This window comes from Monodon monoceros, unplaced genomic scaffold (assembly GCF_005190385.1).
Source record: "Monodon monoceros isolate NGI ecotype Baffin Bay Population unplaced genomic scaffold, NGI_Narwhal_1 Super_Scaffold_15, whole genome shotgun sequence".
NCBI classification, from domain to species: Eukaryota; Metazoa; Chordata; class Mammalia; order Artiodactyla; family Monodontidae; genus Monodon; species Monodon monoceros.
This window is the reverse complement of record NW_021703771.1, coordinates 36,923,034-36,942,956: the sequence shown is the minus strand read 5'-3', so window position 1 is coordinate 36,942,956 and position 19,923 is coordinate 36,923,034. Positions and strand designations below refer to the sequence as shown.

General features: G+C 40.8%; 1 protein-coding gene across 1 annotated transcript in view; it reads left to right on the top strand.

The window, feature by feature from the left end:
* The window catches only part of RTN4IP1 (reticulon 4 interacting protein 1), a 46,165-nt gene that overhangs the window by 5,478 nt on the left and 20,764 nt on the right, over window positions 1-19,923 (top strand). Inside the window, exons 3-5 of the mRNA XM_029224233.1 lie at window positions 627-695; window positions 1,614-1,738; window positions 14,148-14,196. Of these exons, the coding sequence (XP_029080066.1) occupies window positions 627-695; window positions 1,614-1,738; window positions 14,148-14,196 (243 nt within the window). The remainder of the gene's footprint in view (window positions 1-626; window positions 696-1,613; window positions 1,739-14,147; window positions 14,197-19,923) is intronic.

Sequence of the window (19,923 nt, the reverse complement as noted above, 5' to 3'; positions counted from 1 at the left end):
TCTGTCACAATAGCTTGCGGTGCTTGAACTTTTCTAAATCTAGTGCTCAAGAATTGCAAGACTTTAAGATGTATATGATTGGGACTTTTTAAGTCTTTAAATGACAGTTTCTACCTTACTGGTTAGATGGTTTTAAAATAGCTAAAGGTTGATATAATCACCTGTCCCTTGTCACTTTGAACTTTTATACCAAGAAATTAAAGTCAGCTTATAATAATAGCTAGCACTGTTCTAGTTGTTTTTCATAAAATAACTCATTTAATCCCTATGAAGTAAGTACAGCTAGGCCCAGTTTACAGGTGAGGAAAGTCAAGCTATAAAGAGGTCCCACAGCTAATAAGTGGTAGAGCCAGGATTCAGGCCCCAGAGACTGTGTTCTTACTGGTACTCTAAGTAGCCAGTAAATACAGCAGGATTTACTGGTTATCTACCTCCAAAGTGGTTTGACTTGGTAAATCTAGAATCATACTAAATAATACATTGATATCATGTGAAAATAACTCTATTATTTGCTGGATTGCTGACTTGTGCTTTTTATCACAGGGTGGCGTATGTATTGGGGAACACTCTCATGCTTAGCTTTGGCTTAAAAAGATCTGTTTCTAACGAAGTTGTGTGTGTTTCAGGTCTGGGCTGCAGTTCCTCCCTGGAAGCAAGGCACTCTCTCAGAGTTTGTTGTAGTCAGTGGGAATGAGGTAACTCACCAGTTCTGTGCTGAAATGCCACTGGAAAGTAGAAACAAAGACTGACAAATATCTCTGAAATAATTGGAGTTTTTTGTTTTTTTTTTTTTGAGATCAGGTTCAAGTTTTATGGGTAGTTTTGAAAGAACCGAGATAGAGAATAGGAATTTTTAAAAGATCTAAAAAAGTATTGGATGTCGTTTAAATAACACTGCCTGCCAAAGCGTTTTTATCTTTGTCTTGTGGAACAGGGATTTGGAGCAAGATCTAGAAACCCTGCTGTGTTTCTTGGTTTTATCTAGTATAAATAGTTGAAACCAAATATACCAAGTGGAGCATTCCGATTCATCATAAACAGAAGCATGGAAGTATCAAGCTGTTTCAGATAACTTTCAAAACAGGAGTCTAATCAAATCCAGTCAGGAGGCCTAACAATTTAATTAGAAAGAAGGGGGTTAATATTAAGGAAATTGCCTACAGAAGGGAGGGCAGGAAGGGAAAAAGGATTAGAAAAAAGATAAGATTAGAAAAAGTCTGGAAAGATTACCTTCCAGTAAATGGGGGTGAAGGAAACAGCTGATCACAAAAACAAATTAGAATGTATTTACGAGGGTTCAAGGTTTATTTGGGTTTATTTCTGGGTATAGTTAGGACTAATGGTATTGTTGAATGTGGTCTTTTTATGAAGCATTATGCAGCGGTATCTGATAATGTAACCTATAAAACCTTTCTGAACCTCTGCGAGGCAGGTTGAGTCATTTGGAGAAATTCCTTAGGGATAATCTTGGAGTAGGGTTTGCAATAACCACTGAACCTGGCCGAATGTTATACCTCTGAAAATAGTCGGATTCCTGTGAAGATAGATGTACTTAATTGTGTTCATAGGTTTGCAAGTCATTGCTTATTTTTGACTGTTATCTTCAAATCTAGGTCTCTCACAAGCCCAAATCACTCACTCATGCTCAAGCTGCCTCTCTGCCATATGTGGCCCTCACAGCCTGGTCTGCCATAAACAAGATTGGTGGCCTGAATGATAAGAATTGCACAGGAAAACGGTGAGTATCAGTGGTGGCATCTAAAACTCCCTTCTTTCATTTGGTGACGTCTTTGCAGTACATTTGTCAGAAGCATGAAAACTAGGCTCACTTACATGAGCAGAGTTGTGCTAACAGTTAAAACAATTTCCAAAGAACTCTTGTGCCAGTTTGTACTTTTTTAACCTCATTCTGTTGATTCTTAGCTAAATCAATTGAGAATTTTAAAAATATATAGATGGATGTTAGGAGTCTGAACCTTCTAAAATGATGCAAAATTTTTATATGTCAGTCTCTGGGAAGAAGATCCATAGCTTTCATCAGATTCCTAAAAAGGTTAAGAATGACTTCCTTACAGATTTTAAAGAATGATGGAGTTGCTCTCACACTTGAAGGTTTCTATGAAAAACAGATATAAAGGGTTTGAATATTGTTGAGTTCTCTTAGGCTCTGTGCTCTCTCAGGCTCCTTTAGGCAGTTCTGGTGCTTCCAGGACTTGCGGGTGTGCTTGCTGAGTTTGCAAAAACACAGTGAGTGTTAGATGTTCTTGAGTTCATATTCAGATTCTGCTGCTTTCTAGCTGGGTGGCCCACTTGGACACTTCTCTTTTGTGAGTTTTGTTTTAGGGGTGAAATGAGATAACACATATAAAATCGGTGGCACAGGCTGTGGCACACAGAAGGCACTCAGTACATGCTGGCTACTGTTCTTAGCAATGCAACTACTGTGTTCTTTGTGTTTTAGAAAGTTGGCATCATAGAGAAAACGGATGATTTTATTATTTGGTGAGAAAACTAGGTCTTCAGAACCATTCAGTGATTGTGATGAAGGAGAGAGCTGTAGGTCAAATTTTGTTTTCTGATTGCTAAAGACTGTGCCGGAAAAATAACAAGTCTGTGTCAGTCTATACTCCTGTTGTTATGAAACATTGCACTTTACCTTTAATGTGTTGGATTATAGACATTGAATTTAGTGAATGCTTAATAGCTGTATTTCTGAAAGCAGTATAAAGGCTATTCATCTAATGAGGTGCTACCCTTCATCATAGAATTCAAGGTAAGTATTCTAAAGGTCAGCGCAGTTTAATTTTTAAGCTTTTGGGCCTTATCATTCGTGAAGTTGCCATTTTGGTCCAACACTTTGTTTAAATTAAATCAGTTTGATCATGTAGATTTTTCTAATGGTTTGTCTTAGTTAATAATAACCTTGCAAAACTCGTGTTCAGGATTTTTAGACGTTTATTATTATTGTAGGCTCTGCAGTGACATTGATGCTTTGTTTTGCTTTTCCTTAAAAGCATTCAGCTTTCTGTGCCCCCATGACCACTCCAGATAGAGAGCTCTCATTCCTTTTGCTGGTTCAGGCCCTCCAGGCATACATTTTTTAGTATTCTGTAGAAAATGAGTTAGAAACTGATCTATCTCTTGTCTTCCCAGTTTATCGTTGGCTTTGTAGGTACTATGTTATCTTCTGTTTAAGCAGTAATGGCTGGGAGCTGGGGAAGTAGAGACCTGGGTTCCTCTCTCTACACTGCTACTAACTAATCAGCTGACCACATGCATGCTTTTTATGGTCTCTTTGCTGTTTCCACCAAGTTACTGAGTGTAGGACAATGTAGGTTGTTAGGCGAGCTTTGAGAAGTGGAAAGTTTTATACTTATAGAAGTGATTTATATATTATATTGAGTTGCGTCAGTTCATTGATTTAGCCACATGTTAACCACACTGGAATGAAATCCACTGTAAAGAGCCTCACTGGCTCATATCATGGACTTGTGTCACATTCCCACATGTGTGGTGACTCAGGATGCCTTTGTTCCGAGTGGCAGTGAGAGCTTGTCCCTTGCTGCTCTAGGAAATTTGTTTACTGAAATTATTACACATGGGTAGTAATAATGGCCTTCCTCTCCAACTCCTTATTTTTATTTTTTTTTAGAAATTTTAATAATTAATTTTTTGGGGCTGCGTTGGGTCTTCGTTGCTGCGCGCAGGCTTTCTCTAGTTGCAGTGAGCAGGGGCTACTCTTCGTTGTGGTGCACGGGCTTCTTGTTTTGGTGGCTTCTCTTGTGGAGCACAGGCTCTAGGCGCGTGGGCTCAGTAGTTGTGGCTCGCGGGCTTTAGAGCGCAGGCTCGGTAGTTGTGGCACATGGGCTTAGTTGCTCCGTGGCATGTGGGATCTTCCCGGACCAGGGCTCGAACCTGTGTCCCCTGCATTGGCAGGCGGATTCCTAACCACTGTACCACCAGGGAAGTCCCTCCAACTCCTTATTTGTGAGAATCACATGAGAGATGTGAGCACCTTAAAATACTGTAAAAATAATTTTACATGAAGAAATTACTATTATAGGGGGACTTTACTAACTTAAATGCAGAGGTTCCAGTGTCCAAAGTGGCTTTTTTCAGTTTGACTATCCTTTGTGATTGGTGGAGCATATTTTGGCTTCTCTAAGCATTAATTATTCTTTTACTGTTAGGTGTCGGCATTAAGGTAGTCTTTAGTCTGCACAAAGCAAATCAGTGTTTGTCATCAAGGACCAACAGTGTTTTTCTAGCCAGTTAATTAAAAAACCCTAAAACTAACAATGACAAAAACACCCACCTTGAAAGATTTTACAGGATTTCTTTGTAACAAACAGCTTTTTGAAAGTAAGACAAAGCTTTCTAAGGCCTCGATGGTGTTTTGCTTTTCCTTCTTTGTTCTATAATTATATTTCTGTAACAACTGAGCATCAGTTAACCAAGGGGATAATTTAATATTGACGTCATGTGTCTTTTTTGCCCATGCTTTGGTATCACTAGAAAAGTCAGACGAAATGATTTCCCTGTTATCAGCCCATCCATAGTTTCTTCGTGATTTATTCCGTAGGAACACATAGATAACTTAGGGTTCTCAAGATGAATAGAACTTTTTAAAAAAGTGGTTACACCAGATATTTTTGGAAAGGGGTTCTATTTGATGGTTATATTTATTGGTAGTGTCATGCTCTGCCTGAAATTCATCTCTTGCTGCGAGGTTGTACTTCACTGTTTGACAGAGGTATTAGAAAGTGTTAGAAATTGAACCATTCCTCCCCCGCAAAATAAATTTCACTTTTAAATTGTGTATACTTGAAACTCAATGAAGTGGATTTAGGAACGCTTTTCCCTTTTTCTTTTTTGAGATTAGGCTTTACGACAGTAACACTTAGTCATGTAATTGTAAATTAGGTGTCTGATTAATTCTGTTTATAGAATTAGACAGGCTCAAACATAAAACATTGTATCGCCCGCCACCCCATATGCTTACACCGGTAATTACAACAGCTTCCTTCTTTCAGCTGCCTTCGCCTGCCTGTCTTTCCCCCACTCGACCCACCTGTTCCTCCGCCCTCTCCACGCCCACCACCCCTGGGGACTTTGGGTTTTCATTTGCACTTTAACTAGGTTGTACGGGGAGACGGGAAAGGGGAAAGAGAAAGAAACCCCTGTGGTCTACTTGCTTGGAGAAATCCTGGGGTTGGGAGGAAGGGTGCTGGCTCTGGCCTGGCTGGTGTGCTGCCTATGAATCGTCTCCACCCCAGGCCTGTTTTCCAGGGAGCTCCGGGAGGGATCTGTTAAAGGAATTAGTAGCAAACTCTTTCCTGGCCCTTTGTGTTTTACAGATAGTTGCCCCTGTCACCTAGAAAACTATCTTGTGACGTTTAGGAGTCGTTCACTCTTCAGTGCACCGTAACCTCACTTCCGGCTTTGCCAGTCAGGTGCAGGTGTTCTCACCGGGGTCATAGCTGACCGAGTTGCCAACCCAACGATACTTTTCAGTTCTTACAATTTGACCTCTGAAGTCTCTGGCACTGTTGCCCACTTTTGTTATGCTCACTTTTTCCATGGTTTCAGGGACACTAAACTCCTTTAGTTTTCTTCTTGCCTTTTGAACCAATTCTTATCATTTTTAAAGGTTCCCTTTCCTCCCCCAGCCCTTGCACTGTACCTGCTTTCCCGTTGTCTCCCTCCGTCTTTCCTGTCTCCCAGGGTTATCTCATCTGCTCCCAGTTTCTTTATATATATATATATATACATATATAATTTTTTTTTTTTGTGGTATGCGGGCCTCTCTCACTGTTGTGGCCTCTCCCCTTGCGGAGCACAGGCTCCGGACGCGCAGGCTCAGTGGCCATGGCTCACGGGCCCAGCCGCTCCGCGGCATGTGGGATCTTCCCAGACCGGGGCACGAACCCGTGTTCCCTGCATCAGCAAGCGGACTCTCAACCACCATGCCACCAGGGAAGCCCTCTTTTTATATTTTGGTAACTTGCAGATCCTATTTCTGACCCCATCCTCTCTACTCAGTTCCATCCAGTTAGGTGTCCCCTTTGCAGCTGAAACTCAACTTGTGCAAAACAAGACTTACTGATGACCACCCTGATGCTTTCTCTATATTCCTACTGTCAGTTAACTGTGATTTTCCATAAGCCAACATATGGTATTGTTCCCAAACCCTGCTCCCTCCCCTTCTGTGCAACTCGTTATTGTCCATGTCATGTGAAATTTAGGATTCTTGTCAGATTTGGAAAAATGTCTTCCAAGTTTCTTTATGAGTTGCAAGATTCCAGGGCATCTCATGTTTCCTTGTGCAGTGAATAAGCCCAAAATACTTTTGCATTTTAATTGACAGCCTTCATTTACTAGCTTGTTATTGATATCTTCCCTATAGTGGTATCAAATGACAAAAATAATACAATTTAATAACCAGTTTAATATCCTTTATTCAATGGAAAACCGTCCACAAGTGGCGGAGCTCTCTTCCCAAGGGATTTTGGGCAAGACTGTTAGAAGTGGCAACACAGAAACAAGGCGTGATTGGCTAGGAGGTCTGATTTCCCTATAAGGCTAGCAGGTGCTGGTTTCTAGGGTGAGGTGAGCTAAAGCTGAGTTGAAGGATGGTGATTAGTGCTAGGTTTCCTTGGCAGTGAGGCAGGCTGGGACATGGGCTGGGCCACTGGGGCGGCCTCCATTTTGTGGGTCCTGCATCACAAATTACCTTTATCAGTGATGTGTTGTACGTTTTTACATGTCTTTTAATTGGAAGAATTTTCTACAGACCACCTTCTGGTTCTGTACATTTCAGGCTTCACTTCTCTTTCCCTGCTCATATAATCCAATGCTAGTTACCATGATATTCAGTCTTATCGTAATAAAATGTTATGATACCTTGTGTTGACTTAGTGGGAAATAGGAATATTCCTGGAAGGCATTCTTAAACCAGGACAGCCTGTAATAACTTAACTGTACTCAGAAATTACTATGAACCACAGCAGTATTTCCCACTAAGCCCAAAGCAGATGTATTTCCGAATCAAATCTAGTGTCACCTGACAAGAGAGGAACTATAGTGGAGAGGAAAGTAGGAGTGGAAAGAGGCAGCAGTTTTACTGATTGTGGTTAAGTAGGGAGGAAAGATAATTTTCCGTCTACCCTTCTGAGTTCTCTGCCGAGACCTCTGTAACAGAAGACAGGGAAACAAGAGAAAAACAAACAGAAGTTTCTTAACATGTGCACCTCACGTATACACGAGAGATACCCAGGAAAAATGAGTAACTCAAAGAGTTAGCTTAGAATTCAGGCCAAAATGCCACCTTTTAGTTCAAGACAAAAGATAGAGGAGCGTAGGGAAGGCCAGTTGTGGAAAGTTTACCAGGAAAAGCAAGAATAAAGTTAGTTATGCAGATTTAAATTGGTGCCTCCTCCATTGATAAGGGTCTACAGTTATCTCCAGGGATTAACCTTTGTCCTTGGTAAAGAGTAAAGCAAGCACCTTTGTAAACTTCTGTCCTGCTTTTAGGCAAATAGGGGGAGTACAGAGATTTCTTACGCCAACTTCTTCTCAGTTGCCTTCAGCTCTGAATAATTCTTATGCGTAAGTGGCATATTTTGGCGTGCCGTATTCTTCTAGCCTTCATTAGCATATCTTACTTTTGCAAGTTTTACAAAAGCGTACGTCTGTTACCCTAAAACTCGGTTCGCCTCTTGGTGGGTGTCAAGCCAAAAGACACAACCACGCCAAAGATAAGGAGAAGGAAGGACTTGTAATATTATCACTTGCAGCAAGTAAGGAGAACGGTGGGGCTCTTTCCCAAAGCAGTCTCTCTCCAAACAGCAAAATTGGGTAAGTTTTAAGCTAAGAGAACATGAATATTCATGAAGGGGCTTGGCCTTTAGTTGATTGAAGTCACAAGGGTCAGAAAAGGGCAACATCATCATCCCTTAGGTTCCAGTTCGTCTGGTGGTTGAGCGCTTCAGGCTAATCTTTATCATTGACAGAACTGGGAGTCATTACAACTGACATACTATCCTTGCTATTGTTACTTTCTTGCCTGATAAGAGTTATTTCTGCATTCTTTTGTTCCCTTAAGATCGTTAATTACTGAGACCTGTTCAAGGGCAAGCCTTGTGGCCAGGCTTATATCACAAAATGGTTTAGGCCAAAAAATGGCTTCTCTTCTGTCAAGAAAGCCCGGCCTGGTTCTCTTTCTCTGGGGATCCCCTACCCTATCTGCTTACATGTCCATTCAGATACATTGGTGGGGCTCTTCTCCAGGCCTTGTGTAAGTGGGAGGGACTGAAGCTTAAGCTTCACTGGCTCTGTAGGGGAGGAAAAATATCTTTCCTCTGCTCTTTTAAGTCTTGGCTGGGGCCCCGGTAACAAAAGGCAGATAAATTAACAAGAGAAAAGCATACACATTTATTTGTTTGTAAGTTTTATGCAACATGGGAGCCTTTATAAGGAAATGAAGACCCAAAGAAGTGGTTAAACCTGAGCATTTTTTTTTTAATTGAAGTACAGTTGGCATATAGTATTATGTTAGTTTCAAGTGTACGACACATGATCCGACAGTCAAATGTATTACAAAACGGTCACCACAAGTCCAGTAACCATCTTTCACCATACAAACTTATTACAGTATTATCGACTGTATTCCTTATGCTGTATATTACATCCCCATGACTTATTTTATCACTGTAAATTTTTTTTTTTTTGGTACGCGGGCCTCTCACTGTTGTGGCCTCTCCTGTTGCGGAGCACAGGCTCCGGACGCGCAGGCTCAGCGGCCATGGCTCACGGGCCCAGCCGCTCCACGGCATGTGTCCCCTGCATTGGCAGGCAGACTCTCAACCACTGCGCCACCAGGGAAGCCCTCACTGTAAGTTTTTATCTCTTAATCCCCTTCACCTATTTTGCCCAAGTCTCCTTCCCTTCTGGCAACCACCTATTTGCTCTCTGTATCTGTAAGTCTGTTTCCTTTTTTTTTTTTTAATATTTTGGCCGCGCCGCATGTGGGATCCTACTTCTCCAACCAGGGATGGAACCCGTGCCCCCTGCACTGGAAACACAGAGTCTTAACCACTGGACCGCCAAGGAAGTCCCTGTTTCCATATTTAAACCTGAACATTTTTATGCCAGCTTTGATGAAGAGTGGAGAGTCGTGAAAAAAAACGTGATAGGACAAACATATGCGCCAAGTGTAGTACATTGAGAAAACTTAGCAAGGCCTGTTAGTTCCGAGTCCTCACTGTGTCCCATCTTGGAGATAAGGTGCTCTTTTCCTCCAGGTATAGGGCATACACCTCTCACACGAGGGTCTTATGACCAGCTTCATGGGAGAAGATCAGAGAGTCCTTCCCTCACATGCTGTTTCTCGAATTCCTTCAGCTTAAAATATTCAGTCTGCTAATGTGCCTCATGTTCAGGTGGCACTTCCTGAATCCTGTCACTTCCATGGTAAACCTCCTCTGACCATGCTACTTCTCTCATCCATTCTCGTGTTGCCATCATAAATGAGCCTTCCCTCTGTCTTCCTTCCTCTGTTTTGCACCAGATGGAAGGAACCAGTGTCTTGGAATGGTTCCCACTGCCTGTCCCATTTGGGGATATGTGTTCCCAGTACCCCAGGTTGAAATTCTGAGTACATGTCCCCCAGAACCATCGTTATACTGTGTATAAGGTTCTTGGTCCATTATGGGTTAACTAAACCTTTTTAAAGGGCTACCCTGGGCATCTTGCCAAGATGTATAAATAGCTTTGTTTTCATGGGAAAATGTGTTTAAAGTTCTGAACAACTAATTTACACATGAACTCTTCTGTAAATTGGGGAATGTCTGCATGAATTACGGAGGAGTAGAAGAAGGGGACACACAAACCCAGGCTGTCTTAGTCATGTTTGGTTGATTTATTTTGTAATTCTATTCCCCTTATTCAGATTAAGTTTCTCACTTAAGGGAATAAATTTAGCATATTATGATATGCTTTGCTATCTTTCACCCATTTTTCCTCCAGATTTAAAAGTAGTGTGTGAAACTAAAAGATGAGTTTATACATTTTCAGCATCATCCTTATCTTTTAAAGACCATTTATTTCGACTGATGGAAGATTTAGCCACATTTAAATCAGCTTTGTTTCGGAGCCATTAGGACTTAATGAAGGGCACTCTACTCTTGTGACTTTTTTTTCCCCATTACAAGTATGTGGCCTGGGGGGAATCGTGAAGGTCGTGTACGTCTACGTTAGAAAGGTGGAGAAACTAAATATAAGCTTAAATTAGATTGAAAATGCCAATTCTCATTCACTAACACCTAGAGTACACCTCTGTGATTATCATTTCATAGCTGATGAATCTGAGGCCTAGAGATTCAGTTAATGAGAGAGTTGTGACTAGATCCCAGGTCTCTAGATATCTGGCCCTGGCATTCAGAGATTTCGGGGCCTTAGCCAGAATGTAGAAATTTGAAAGGCAATTCCCTACTTCTGGATCGCCTGCTGTTTTGTAGTATGTTTCATATATTTTTTATGCGTAAGGCAATTAGGGTGTTGATGCCTTGTCTCGTAAGATTGTGATACTGAAAAATGTGATTGTAGAGGACTTAGGTGCCCAGATACTAAACACAAAGTGACTCAGTCATGGAAAGGAAACTAGTTGCTCCGCAGCACGTGGGATCTTCCCAGACCAGGGCTCGAACCCACGTCCCCTGCATTGGCAGGTGGATTCTTAACCACTGCACCACCAGGAAAGCCCTCTCTCATATTTTTACATCTGCCACAGTGCAGTTCCCACTGACTGCCAAAGAAGCTGTGCGTGTGGACTTAGGAAGTAAGAGAAGAATGTGACTAAAATTCTTGGCAATTTTGAATTATAGTGCTTTCTGTAAAGAGAGTATTTCCTGGGCCCTTACTCTTTATAAACCGATAAGCAATACGTAGAAGATACAGCAGTACACCTTTCTTCACTCTACAAATAGGCTACTACTTCGGTGAAGTTTGAATTATTTCACGACCATTATAGCAAGCTGGGTAGAAAGTATTCCCACTATGAAATGAAGGGCCACAGGGGGTAAGCAAGAGCAGCATTTTCCCGTTGTATTGAAAGTGCTTTGAAGAGTATAAGAATAGTTCCTTCAGCCATAGGGCTTCAAACCATGGAGGACCAGCTGACTTATTGCTGGCTTGAAAAATATATTTGCCTGCTGTCCGTTTTGGGGACTTTCTTTGTTTAAAGAAAAGTACAGGCCCTGGTTGAACCTGCACAAAACATGGAGTTTGCATGACCAGAGAATGAATGGTGTGCCCCCAGGGCTGCTTCACAAACTGACCTGTTTGTAGTACTTCTTTGGGCTTGCTCCTTGCCTGTTTTGCACTCGCGGGCGCCATCAAGTGGGCACCATCAGGAACTGAAGCTGCTAATGCAGAACCACTCCCTCTTCCACCAAGAACTGCTAAGAAACACATTTTTGCTTTTTCATATGGAGGAGTGAGACTGCTTTGAATCAAGAGTTATGGGGAAGCTATGAATTGACAATAATGAGTTGGAGATGTGTCTGGCCATTGGATCCTTAAGCAGCCATTGTGTTTGGTATCCTCTTAATTCTCAGGGTGAGAATTAGAAATTCATTGCAAGCTTTTCTTTATTGGAAGAAATTTTAATGCAGTCTTTCAAATAGCCAGGTGATTCCCTCATTTGGGGTAGTAGCAATTGTTGTTAATTGTGGGATATAATGCTGATTTCGATTATTTTTATTTATTTAATTATTTTTTTTTTTGCTGCGTTGGGTCTTTGTTGCTGTGTGCGGGCTTTCTCCAGTTGCGGCGAGCGGGGGCTACTCTTTGTTGCGGTGCGCAGGCTTCTCATTGCGGTGGCTTCTCTTTGTCGCGGAGCACGGGCTCTAGGCACATGGGCTTCAGTAGTTGCAGCACTCGGGCTCAGTAGTTGTGGCGCATGGGCTTAGTTGCTCTGTGGCATGGGGGATCTTCCCGGACCAGGGATCAAACCCGTGTCCCCTGCATTGGCAGGGGGATTCTCAACCGCTGTGCCACCACGGAAGTCCCTAGATGATTTTTAAAGTCAAGCAACATTGATCAGGCATCTGCTGCACCCAGGGTAGTATGGCTGGTGCTGGGTGTAATATGAGGTCTCTGTCCTCAGAGTCTTGAAGAATGGCCTGGGCAGCAAGCATGTGAATGAAAGTTAACAATGTGTCCAATGCCAAATGCGGACATGGATATCAGGCTCAGGGCTATCTCTAGGGTATTGCACAGGCAAACTGGGATTTGAGCCTTTGAGGGAAGGGAGACCTCAGCAGGCAGTGAAAGGCATTTGAGAGCCTGAGGCGTGGGCCAGCGTGCATGGGACTTGGGGTTCCGAGTGAGGGGACTAGGGAGGCTCAGGTGGAGAGTTCTGTTCCAGAAATAGAGGAAGTTGGAGTTGCAAAAAAGATTAGATTGTGAAGAACTTAACTGAGAGTTTGACTAGTTACATTTCTGTAAGAAGGTACCAAAATAAGAGGGTACAGTATCCCATGGATGAACTAATTTTGGGATGTATCTGTGAAGCAGTCTTAGTGCTTCTCCCCTCCCCCACCAGGCCCCCATTTAGGAAGCATTAAAGCTATTAAATGTGTGAATTGAAGGATTTTGGAGGAGTTGATCTTTAAAGTTTCTTTTATTCTTCACAATTTATAATTCCATGAAATTAAAAGTAACTTCTAAAAGGAACATCATTTTCAAAAAGACCTGTCTTAATTACATTTGATGGTAATTTGGTGGTAATTTCAAAGGGAATAGCTGGCTTACAGATATTACTAATAACTTCTAAGATCTAAAGGGTGACAACCAGCCTTCTGTGATTTGGGTAAGAGAGAAAAAAAAAATAAAATGAAACTAGGGGTAAGATTGTAGGCAGAATGTATGTTCCAGGTGTACCTGATTGAGATAGGTGACAAAATTCCTTGCGCTTTCCAGCAGCCAAGTCAAAGAGAGGCCCACAGCCTGCAGTTACACAATTTGCAGTGACAGATAAATAGAAGCATAGCTACTGCCACCAACTTAGTCTTCAGAAAAATGTTTTTTTCCTGTGGGCACTCATAAAGAGAATTCTCAGGAAGAATTCTCTCAACAGTATCTCCTTAGCTAATGTAGTGTCAAATATCAAACGGACACTTTTTATAATGTCTCTCAGCCTAGACTGGTAACAGAACACCAAAGTGCAGTTCAGTACAAACAATTTTCTGAGGACCTGAATCTATGCAGTCTGGGGAAGGCAGTTCACTGGAGCTCTAGCTTAATTCAGAATAAAATGTGAGAATATGTAAAGCAGTGATTCTTGACTAGTGATTTTCTTTTGAATCATGCCTCCTTTGGGAAATTGATGATAAGTCTGGATCCTTCTTCTCCCCGATGCACATATGCATGATCTCACCAAGTTTTGCATGTTATTTCAGTCAGTTCACAATTTCACAGGGTTCACACCGTCACAGCTCTCACCAGCACTCATCCACAAACTCCAGGCTGCACATCCTTGGTCTAGAGTGGCAGGAAGACTACATACAGTAAGGAAACATGGTAAAAACCTGGAGCACAAGCATGTTTGTGCTGACAGAACAGATTCATCTGCTTAACAAGAAGCCAAATTGAAGATAAGATTGGTTTCCATTTATGAAAGCTGGTGAATGTGATGGGACATGTCTGAACAAAAGACGTTTATTCCACTTTGGCAAGAATGTGGTCAGGAATGTGATTTTTCTTAGAGAGCAACTGAATATACTGTAACACACTAAAAAGGATCCCAAAGCTCCCTCTTATAGAGAAAGCTATGGTAATTTAAGCCTAGAAAAATTGTAAGACAGATGTTACCAAGCAGCATCTGAGCTACTTTAAAAAATACAAATCATTGGTATTTTTGGTATATTGTATTCTTGGCAAAGAGTTCATAGTATGTCTAACTTTAAGCACTTATAGGTTCTTGGTGAACCTAAAAAATCCTTGTGTAGTAGAATCTTGGGAAGCTGAATGATTTTGTTTGCTTTGGGGATTATCTTTGAGCCAGTTACATGTTGAAAACGTCTTGTTTGTTTATCCAGTTATGTTGGCTTAATATTTTCACTAGTTATAGTATTTTTGCATTGCAGTGTTTTAATCTTGGGTGCTTCAGGCGGAGTTGGTACTTTTGCTATACAGGTAAGACAATTTCTTTATCTTGTGAATAGGAAGATTATTATTTTCATGAATTTATAAATTTATATATTGTGAACTATTTTTCCTTGAAAGGTGAGAGAAATTACATTCATTGTGATTTCAGCTTGCTCTTCTAAGAAGGAAATTTTCTAATGTAGAAGGAAGTGTTAACCTTTCCAGTGGTTTAATATATGAGTGAGTTTGTGGCTGACCTATATAACAAATGTAGGAAAGCTTTTAAGGAGGAAGACCATGGGCAGTGAAAGTGGATGGAAGTTTGCAATTCTGTAGAAATTGATAAGCTGGTTCTAAAATATATATAGAAATGCAATAGCCAAAATGCTGTATAAAAATGACAATACTCCCCCAAAGTGATCTACAGATTCAGTGCAGTCTTATCAAAATGGCAGCTGCCTTTTTTTTTGCATAAATGAGCAAGCTGAACCTAAAATGCATATGGAATTGCAAGGGACCCCAAATTTCCAAACCATCTTGAAAAAGAACAAAATCGGAGGACTCACACTTCTCTAATTTAAAACTTACTTACAAAACTACAGTAATCAAAACAGTGGTACTGGCATAAAGATAGATATATAGATCAATGGAACAGAATAGAGCATCCAGAAATAAACCTATGGTCAGTTGATTTACTTTTTAAAGGTTTATTTTATTTTACTTTTAGCCACACCATGCGGCATGTAGGATCTTAGTTCCCCAACCAGGGATCCAACACGTGCCCCCCTGCAGTGGAAGCACAGATTCTTAACCACTGGACCACCAGGGAAGTCCCAGTGGCCAATTGATTTTTTACCTGGGTGGCAAGACCATTAAACAGGGGAAAGAATAGTCTTTTCAGTGAATGGTACTGGGGCAACTAGATGCACACGCAAAAGGATGAAGTTGGACCTCTACCTCACGTCATATGTGAAAACTAATTCAAACTGGGTTAAAGACCTAAATGTAAGAGCTAAAACCATAAAACTCTTAGAAGGAAACATAGGAGTAAATCTTCATACATTGGGTTTGGCAATAGATTCTTAGAGATGACAGCAAAAGCACAAGCAAAAGAAGAAAAAATTAGATGAATTGGACTTGATTAAATTCAAAACTTTTGTGCATCAAAGGATACTATCAAGAAAGTAAAAAGACAACACACAGAATAGGAGCAGATATTTACAAATCACTTATCTAATAAAGGTATGGTATCCGGAATATGTAAAGAACTCTCACAACTCAACAACAAAAAGACAATCCAGTTAAAAAATCAACAAAGGACTTGAATAGACATTTCTTCAAAGAAGATATAAAAATGGGTAGTAAGTCGATGGAAAGATGTTCAACATCATTAGTCATTAGGGAAATGCAAATCAAAGCCACAATTGAATGATTGGCTTAAGGAGATGTGTGTGTGTGTGTGTGTGTGTGTGTGTGTGTGTATGTATGTGTATGTATGTATACACAAAGTAATATTATTCAGCCATAAAATATGAAATATTGCCATCTGTAGCAACACGGATGGACCTAGAGAATATTATGCTTAGTGAAATAAGTCAGAGAAAGATAAATACTATATGATATCACATATATGTGGAATCTAAAAAAAAGTAATACAAATGAATCTATATACAAAACAGAAACAGACTCACAGACATAGAAAACAAACATATGGTTACCAAAGGGGAGGGGGGAAGGGACAAATTAGGAGTATGGGATCAATAGATACAAACTACTATCCATAAAATAGATAAGCAACAAGGATTTACTGTGTAGCACAGGGAATTATACCCAATATCTTCTAATAACTTATAATGGAATATAATATGCAAAAAACCCCTGAATACCTGAAATTAACACAATATTGTAAATCAACTACACTTCAGTTAAAAGAAAACCCAGTGAGATATCACTTCACACCTACTAGGATGGCTATTAAAAAAATGGAAAATAACAGTGTTGGCAAGGATGTAGAGAAATTGAAACCCTCATATATTGCTAGTGGGAATGTAAAATGGTGCAGCTACAGTGGGAAACAATTGGGCAGTTTCTTAAAATTCTTAATTCTACGTTGAACATAGAATTACCCTATGACCCAGCGATTCCATTTCTAGGTATATACCCGAGAGAAATGAAAACCTATGTTCAAACAAGAACTTACATACAAATGTTCATAGCAGCATCAATATTCATAATGGACAAAGAAATGGCAGCAACCCTAATGTACCAACTGATGAATAGAAAAACAAAATGTGGTATATATACACAATGGAGTGTTATTTAGCCATCAAAAGGAGTGAAATCCTGACACATGATACAACATGGATAAACCTTCAAAACATTATGCTCAGTGAAAGAATTCAGACACAGAAGGTCACATTTTTGTATGATTCCATTTATGTCATGTCCAGAAGAGGCAAATCCATAGAGACAGAAAGCGGATTAGTGGTTGCCAGGGGCTGGGGGAAGAGGGAATGGGGAATGACTGCTTGATGGGTGTGGGTTTATGTTTGGGGTAAGGAAAATGTTCTGGAATTAGATAGTGGTGATAGTTGCACAACATTGTACTAAAAGCCACTGAATTATACACTCTAAAATTGTTAAAATTATAAATTTTGTGTAAATTTTACCTCAGACAAAACAAACAAAGCAAAGTGCCCCAAGCCTCTAGGAACGGGATGGCATCTAGTGGCTGTTCCCATTGTGGTCACATGTTTAACTGGCCGGCTGCTGGGAGAGCAGGCGTGATTGAGCCTCGCTCAGGATGAGGGGAGAGGCCCTTTCCCCAATAGGGGCTAGTGAGCGCACTCAGAGGCTCTGCCACATGGCTTTAGGGGAGGGAGAATTTGGGTGCTATCCTCCTCCCCAGACCCCGCCTCAGACCTTTTGAGGACCAGGATAGTGCTGGAGTTTCTCATCCACCTGCTCACTGAATTGGGAGAGAGGGGAAAGCACTCCCAGGAGATTCACACCTTGCCTTCTTTCTAATTCACCATTAGATACTGCTATGGTCTGAATGTTTATGTCCCTCCAAACTTCATATGTTGAAGTCCTGATGCCCAAAGTGATGGTATGGGGGTCTTTGGGAAGTGATTAGGTCATGAGGGCAGAGCATTCGTGAATGAGATTAATGCCCTTATGAAAGAGGCCCAGCAGAGCTCCTTAGCCCTTCTACCATGTGAGGACACAGAGAGGGCACTGGCTATAAACCAGGAAGAGGGCTCTGAACACATCAAGGTGTTGACACCTTGATCTCGGACTTCCAGCCTCCAGAACTGTGAGAAATACGTTTCTGTTGTTTATAAAGTACCCAGTCCGTGGTATGTTGTTATAGCAGCCCAAATGGACTAAGACAGATACCCAGGGCCTAGTCCACAGATTGTCAGTAAATGTGGGTTAATGAATAAGTAAATGGAAGAAAGGAAAAGAGGGAGGAAGGGAGGGAGAAAAAGAGAAATATCATGCCCTGCTGATTAGAATGTAATTGGTACAACCAGTTTGGAAAATAATTTGGCACCATCTGGTAACTCTGAATATACATTGCTCTATGACGACCTAACAGTTTTACCAATGTACTCTGTAGATAGGCATATGGTCATCCCTCAGTATACCAACCTCAGAACCAACCTCAGATTGGTTCCAGGATCCCCTTGGATACCAAAATCCACGGGTGCTCAAATCCCTTATATAAAATGGCATAGTATCTGTATATAACCTACACACATCCTCCTGTATAATTTAAATATTCTTTAGATTACTTGTAATACCTAAACACAATGTAAATGCTCTGTAAATAGTTGCAAGTATACTGTTAATTCAGGTTTTGCTTTTCGGAACTTTCAAATTTTTTTCCCAAATATTTTCAATCCCTGGTTGGTTGGTTGAATTCAACAATGTGGAGTTCTTGGATACAGAAGGTCAACTGTACATGCATGTTCACCAAAAGATGTGTACCAGAGTTACATGTATTATCCCCCAACTGGAAACAACTCAGATGGCCATCAACAGTAAAATGGGGAAGTAAATTGCAGTATATTCTTACACTGGAACGTTACACAGCCATGGAAACAAACTATAGTTGTGTGCAATGAAGTAGATGAATCTTACAAGTAGGAAGAAGTCAGAAACAAGAGTACACCTTATATGGTTCCATTTAATGACACTCAGGAACTGGTGAAACTATACAATAGTGTTTAAGGCTGCTTATCTAGATAGTAAATCTCTTTACAAAAAGGCGAGGGGAGGCTCATGTAGAACTCCTGATAGTTGTTATTACTTCTAAGGGAGTGAGGGGGGGTTTTGACTGGGAGGGGGAAGTGAGGAGATGTTCTAGTTCTTAATCTTGAGTGATGCTTAAAATAGTATTTGCTTTACAATAATTTGTTAAGCTGTACATTTATATTCCATGCACTTTGTGTGTTATGTTTCACAATGAACATATTTTAATAAGATTAAACAGTTGAGTAGTAGATAAATATCAAGGTAGAATAACATACCTACAGACAATTAAAACACATTGGAAAACATCAAAATGAAACCTGCAGTTTCAAAAACAAGCTAAAAAAACAATTAAAAATACGATAGAGGGCTTCCCTGGTATTGCAGTGGTTAAGAAGGTTCGAGCCCTGGTCCAGGAAGATCCCATATGCCACGGAGCAACTAAGCCCGTGTGCCACAACTACCGAGTCCGTGCGCCACAACTACCGAAGCCTGTGCGCCTAGTGCCTGTGCTCCACAACAAGAGAAGCCACCGCAATGAGAGGCCTGCGCATGGCAATGAAGAGTAGCCCCCGCTCGTTGCAACTAGAGAAAGCCTGCACAGCAACAAAGACCCAATGCAGCCAAAAATAAATAAATTAATTAATTAAAAATAAATTAATATATCTAAAAAAATACGATAGAGAGCATGAAAGAACGAAATAAATCGTAATTGGAAAACTCAGGAAAAAAGTAAAAAAAAATTAGCAATGAAGACTAAACTAGAAGGAACTCAATAACAAACACAACACATAATGCTGGCCTGATAGAATGTGTAAACAGGAAAAATTGTAAATTACGAAAGAAAGGAAGCGATAAAGACAGATTCAGAGAAAGTGTCACATATTGAAGACAGGAACAAAGATTGCTATATGGATAATAGGAGTTTCTGAAGAAGAAAACCTAAACAAGGGGATAGAACAAATACTAAAATCAGTAATTCAAGAAACTTCCCTGCTTTCCTGAAGTTAAATGATTTGAAACTACGTATTAAATAACCAAAGCACTTATCTAAGAACATGGACCCAGAATGAGCAATATCCAGGGGAACTCTAGTAAAATTACTGGCACTTAAAGAAAAAGCAGAAACAAAAAAAACCTTGGGACATTTTTTGTTTTTGTTTTTGTTTTTGGCTGTGTTGGGTCTTCATTGCTGCGTGCGGGCTCTCTCTAGTTGCGGCGAGCCGGGGCTACTCTTTGTTGCACGGGCTTCTCATTGCGGTGGCTTCTCTTGTTGCAGAGCACGGGCTCTAGGGTGCGTGGGCTTCAGTAGTTGTGGTGTGTGGGCTCAGTAGTTGTGGCTCGCGGGCTTAGTTGCTCAGCGGCATGTGGGATCTTCCCAGACCAGGGCTCGAACCCGTGTCCCCTGCATTGGCAGGCGGATTCTTAACTGCTGCGCCACCAGGTTTTTTGCTTGTTTTTTTTGTTTTACAAGGGGAGGAAAGTAGTTTTATTGAGTACACACTAGATGCTAGATAC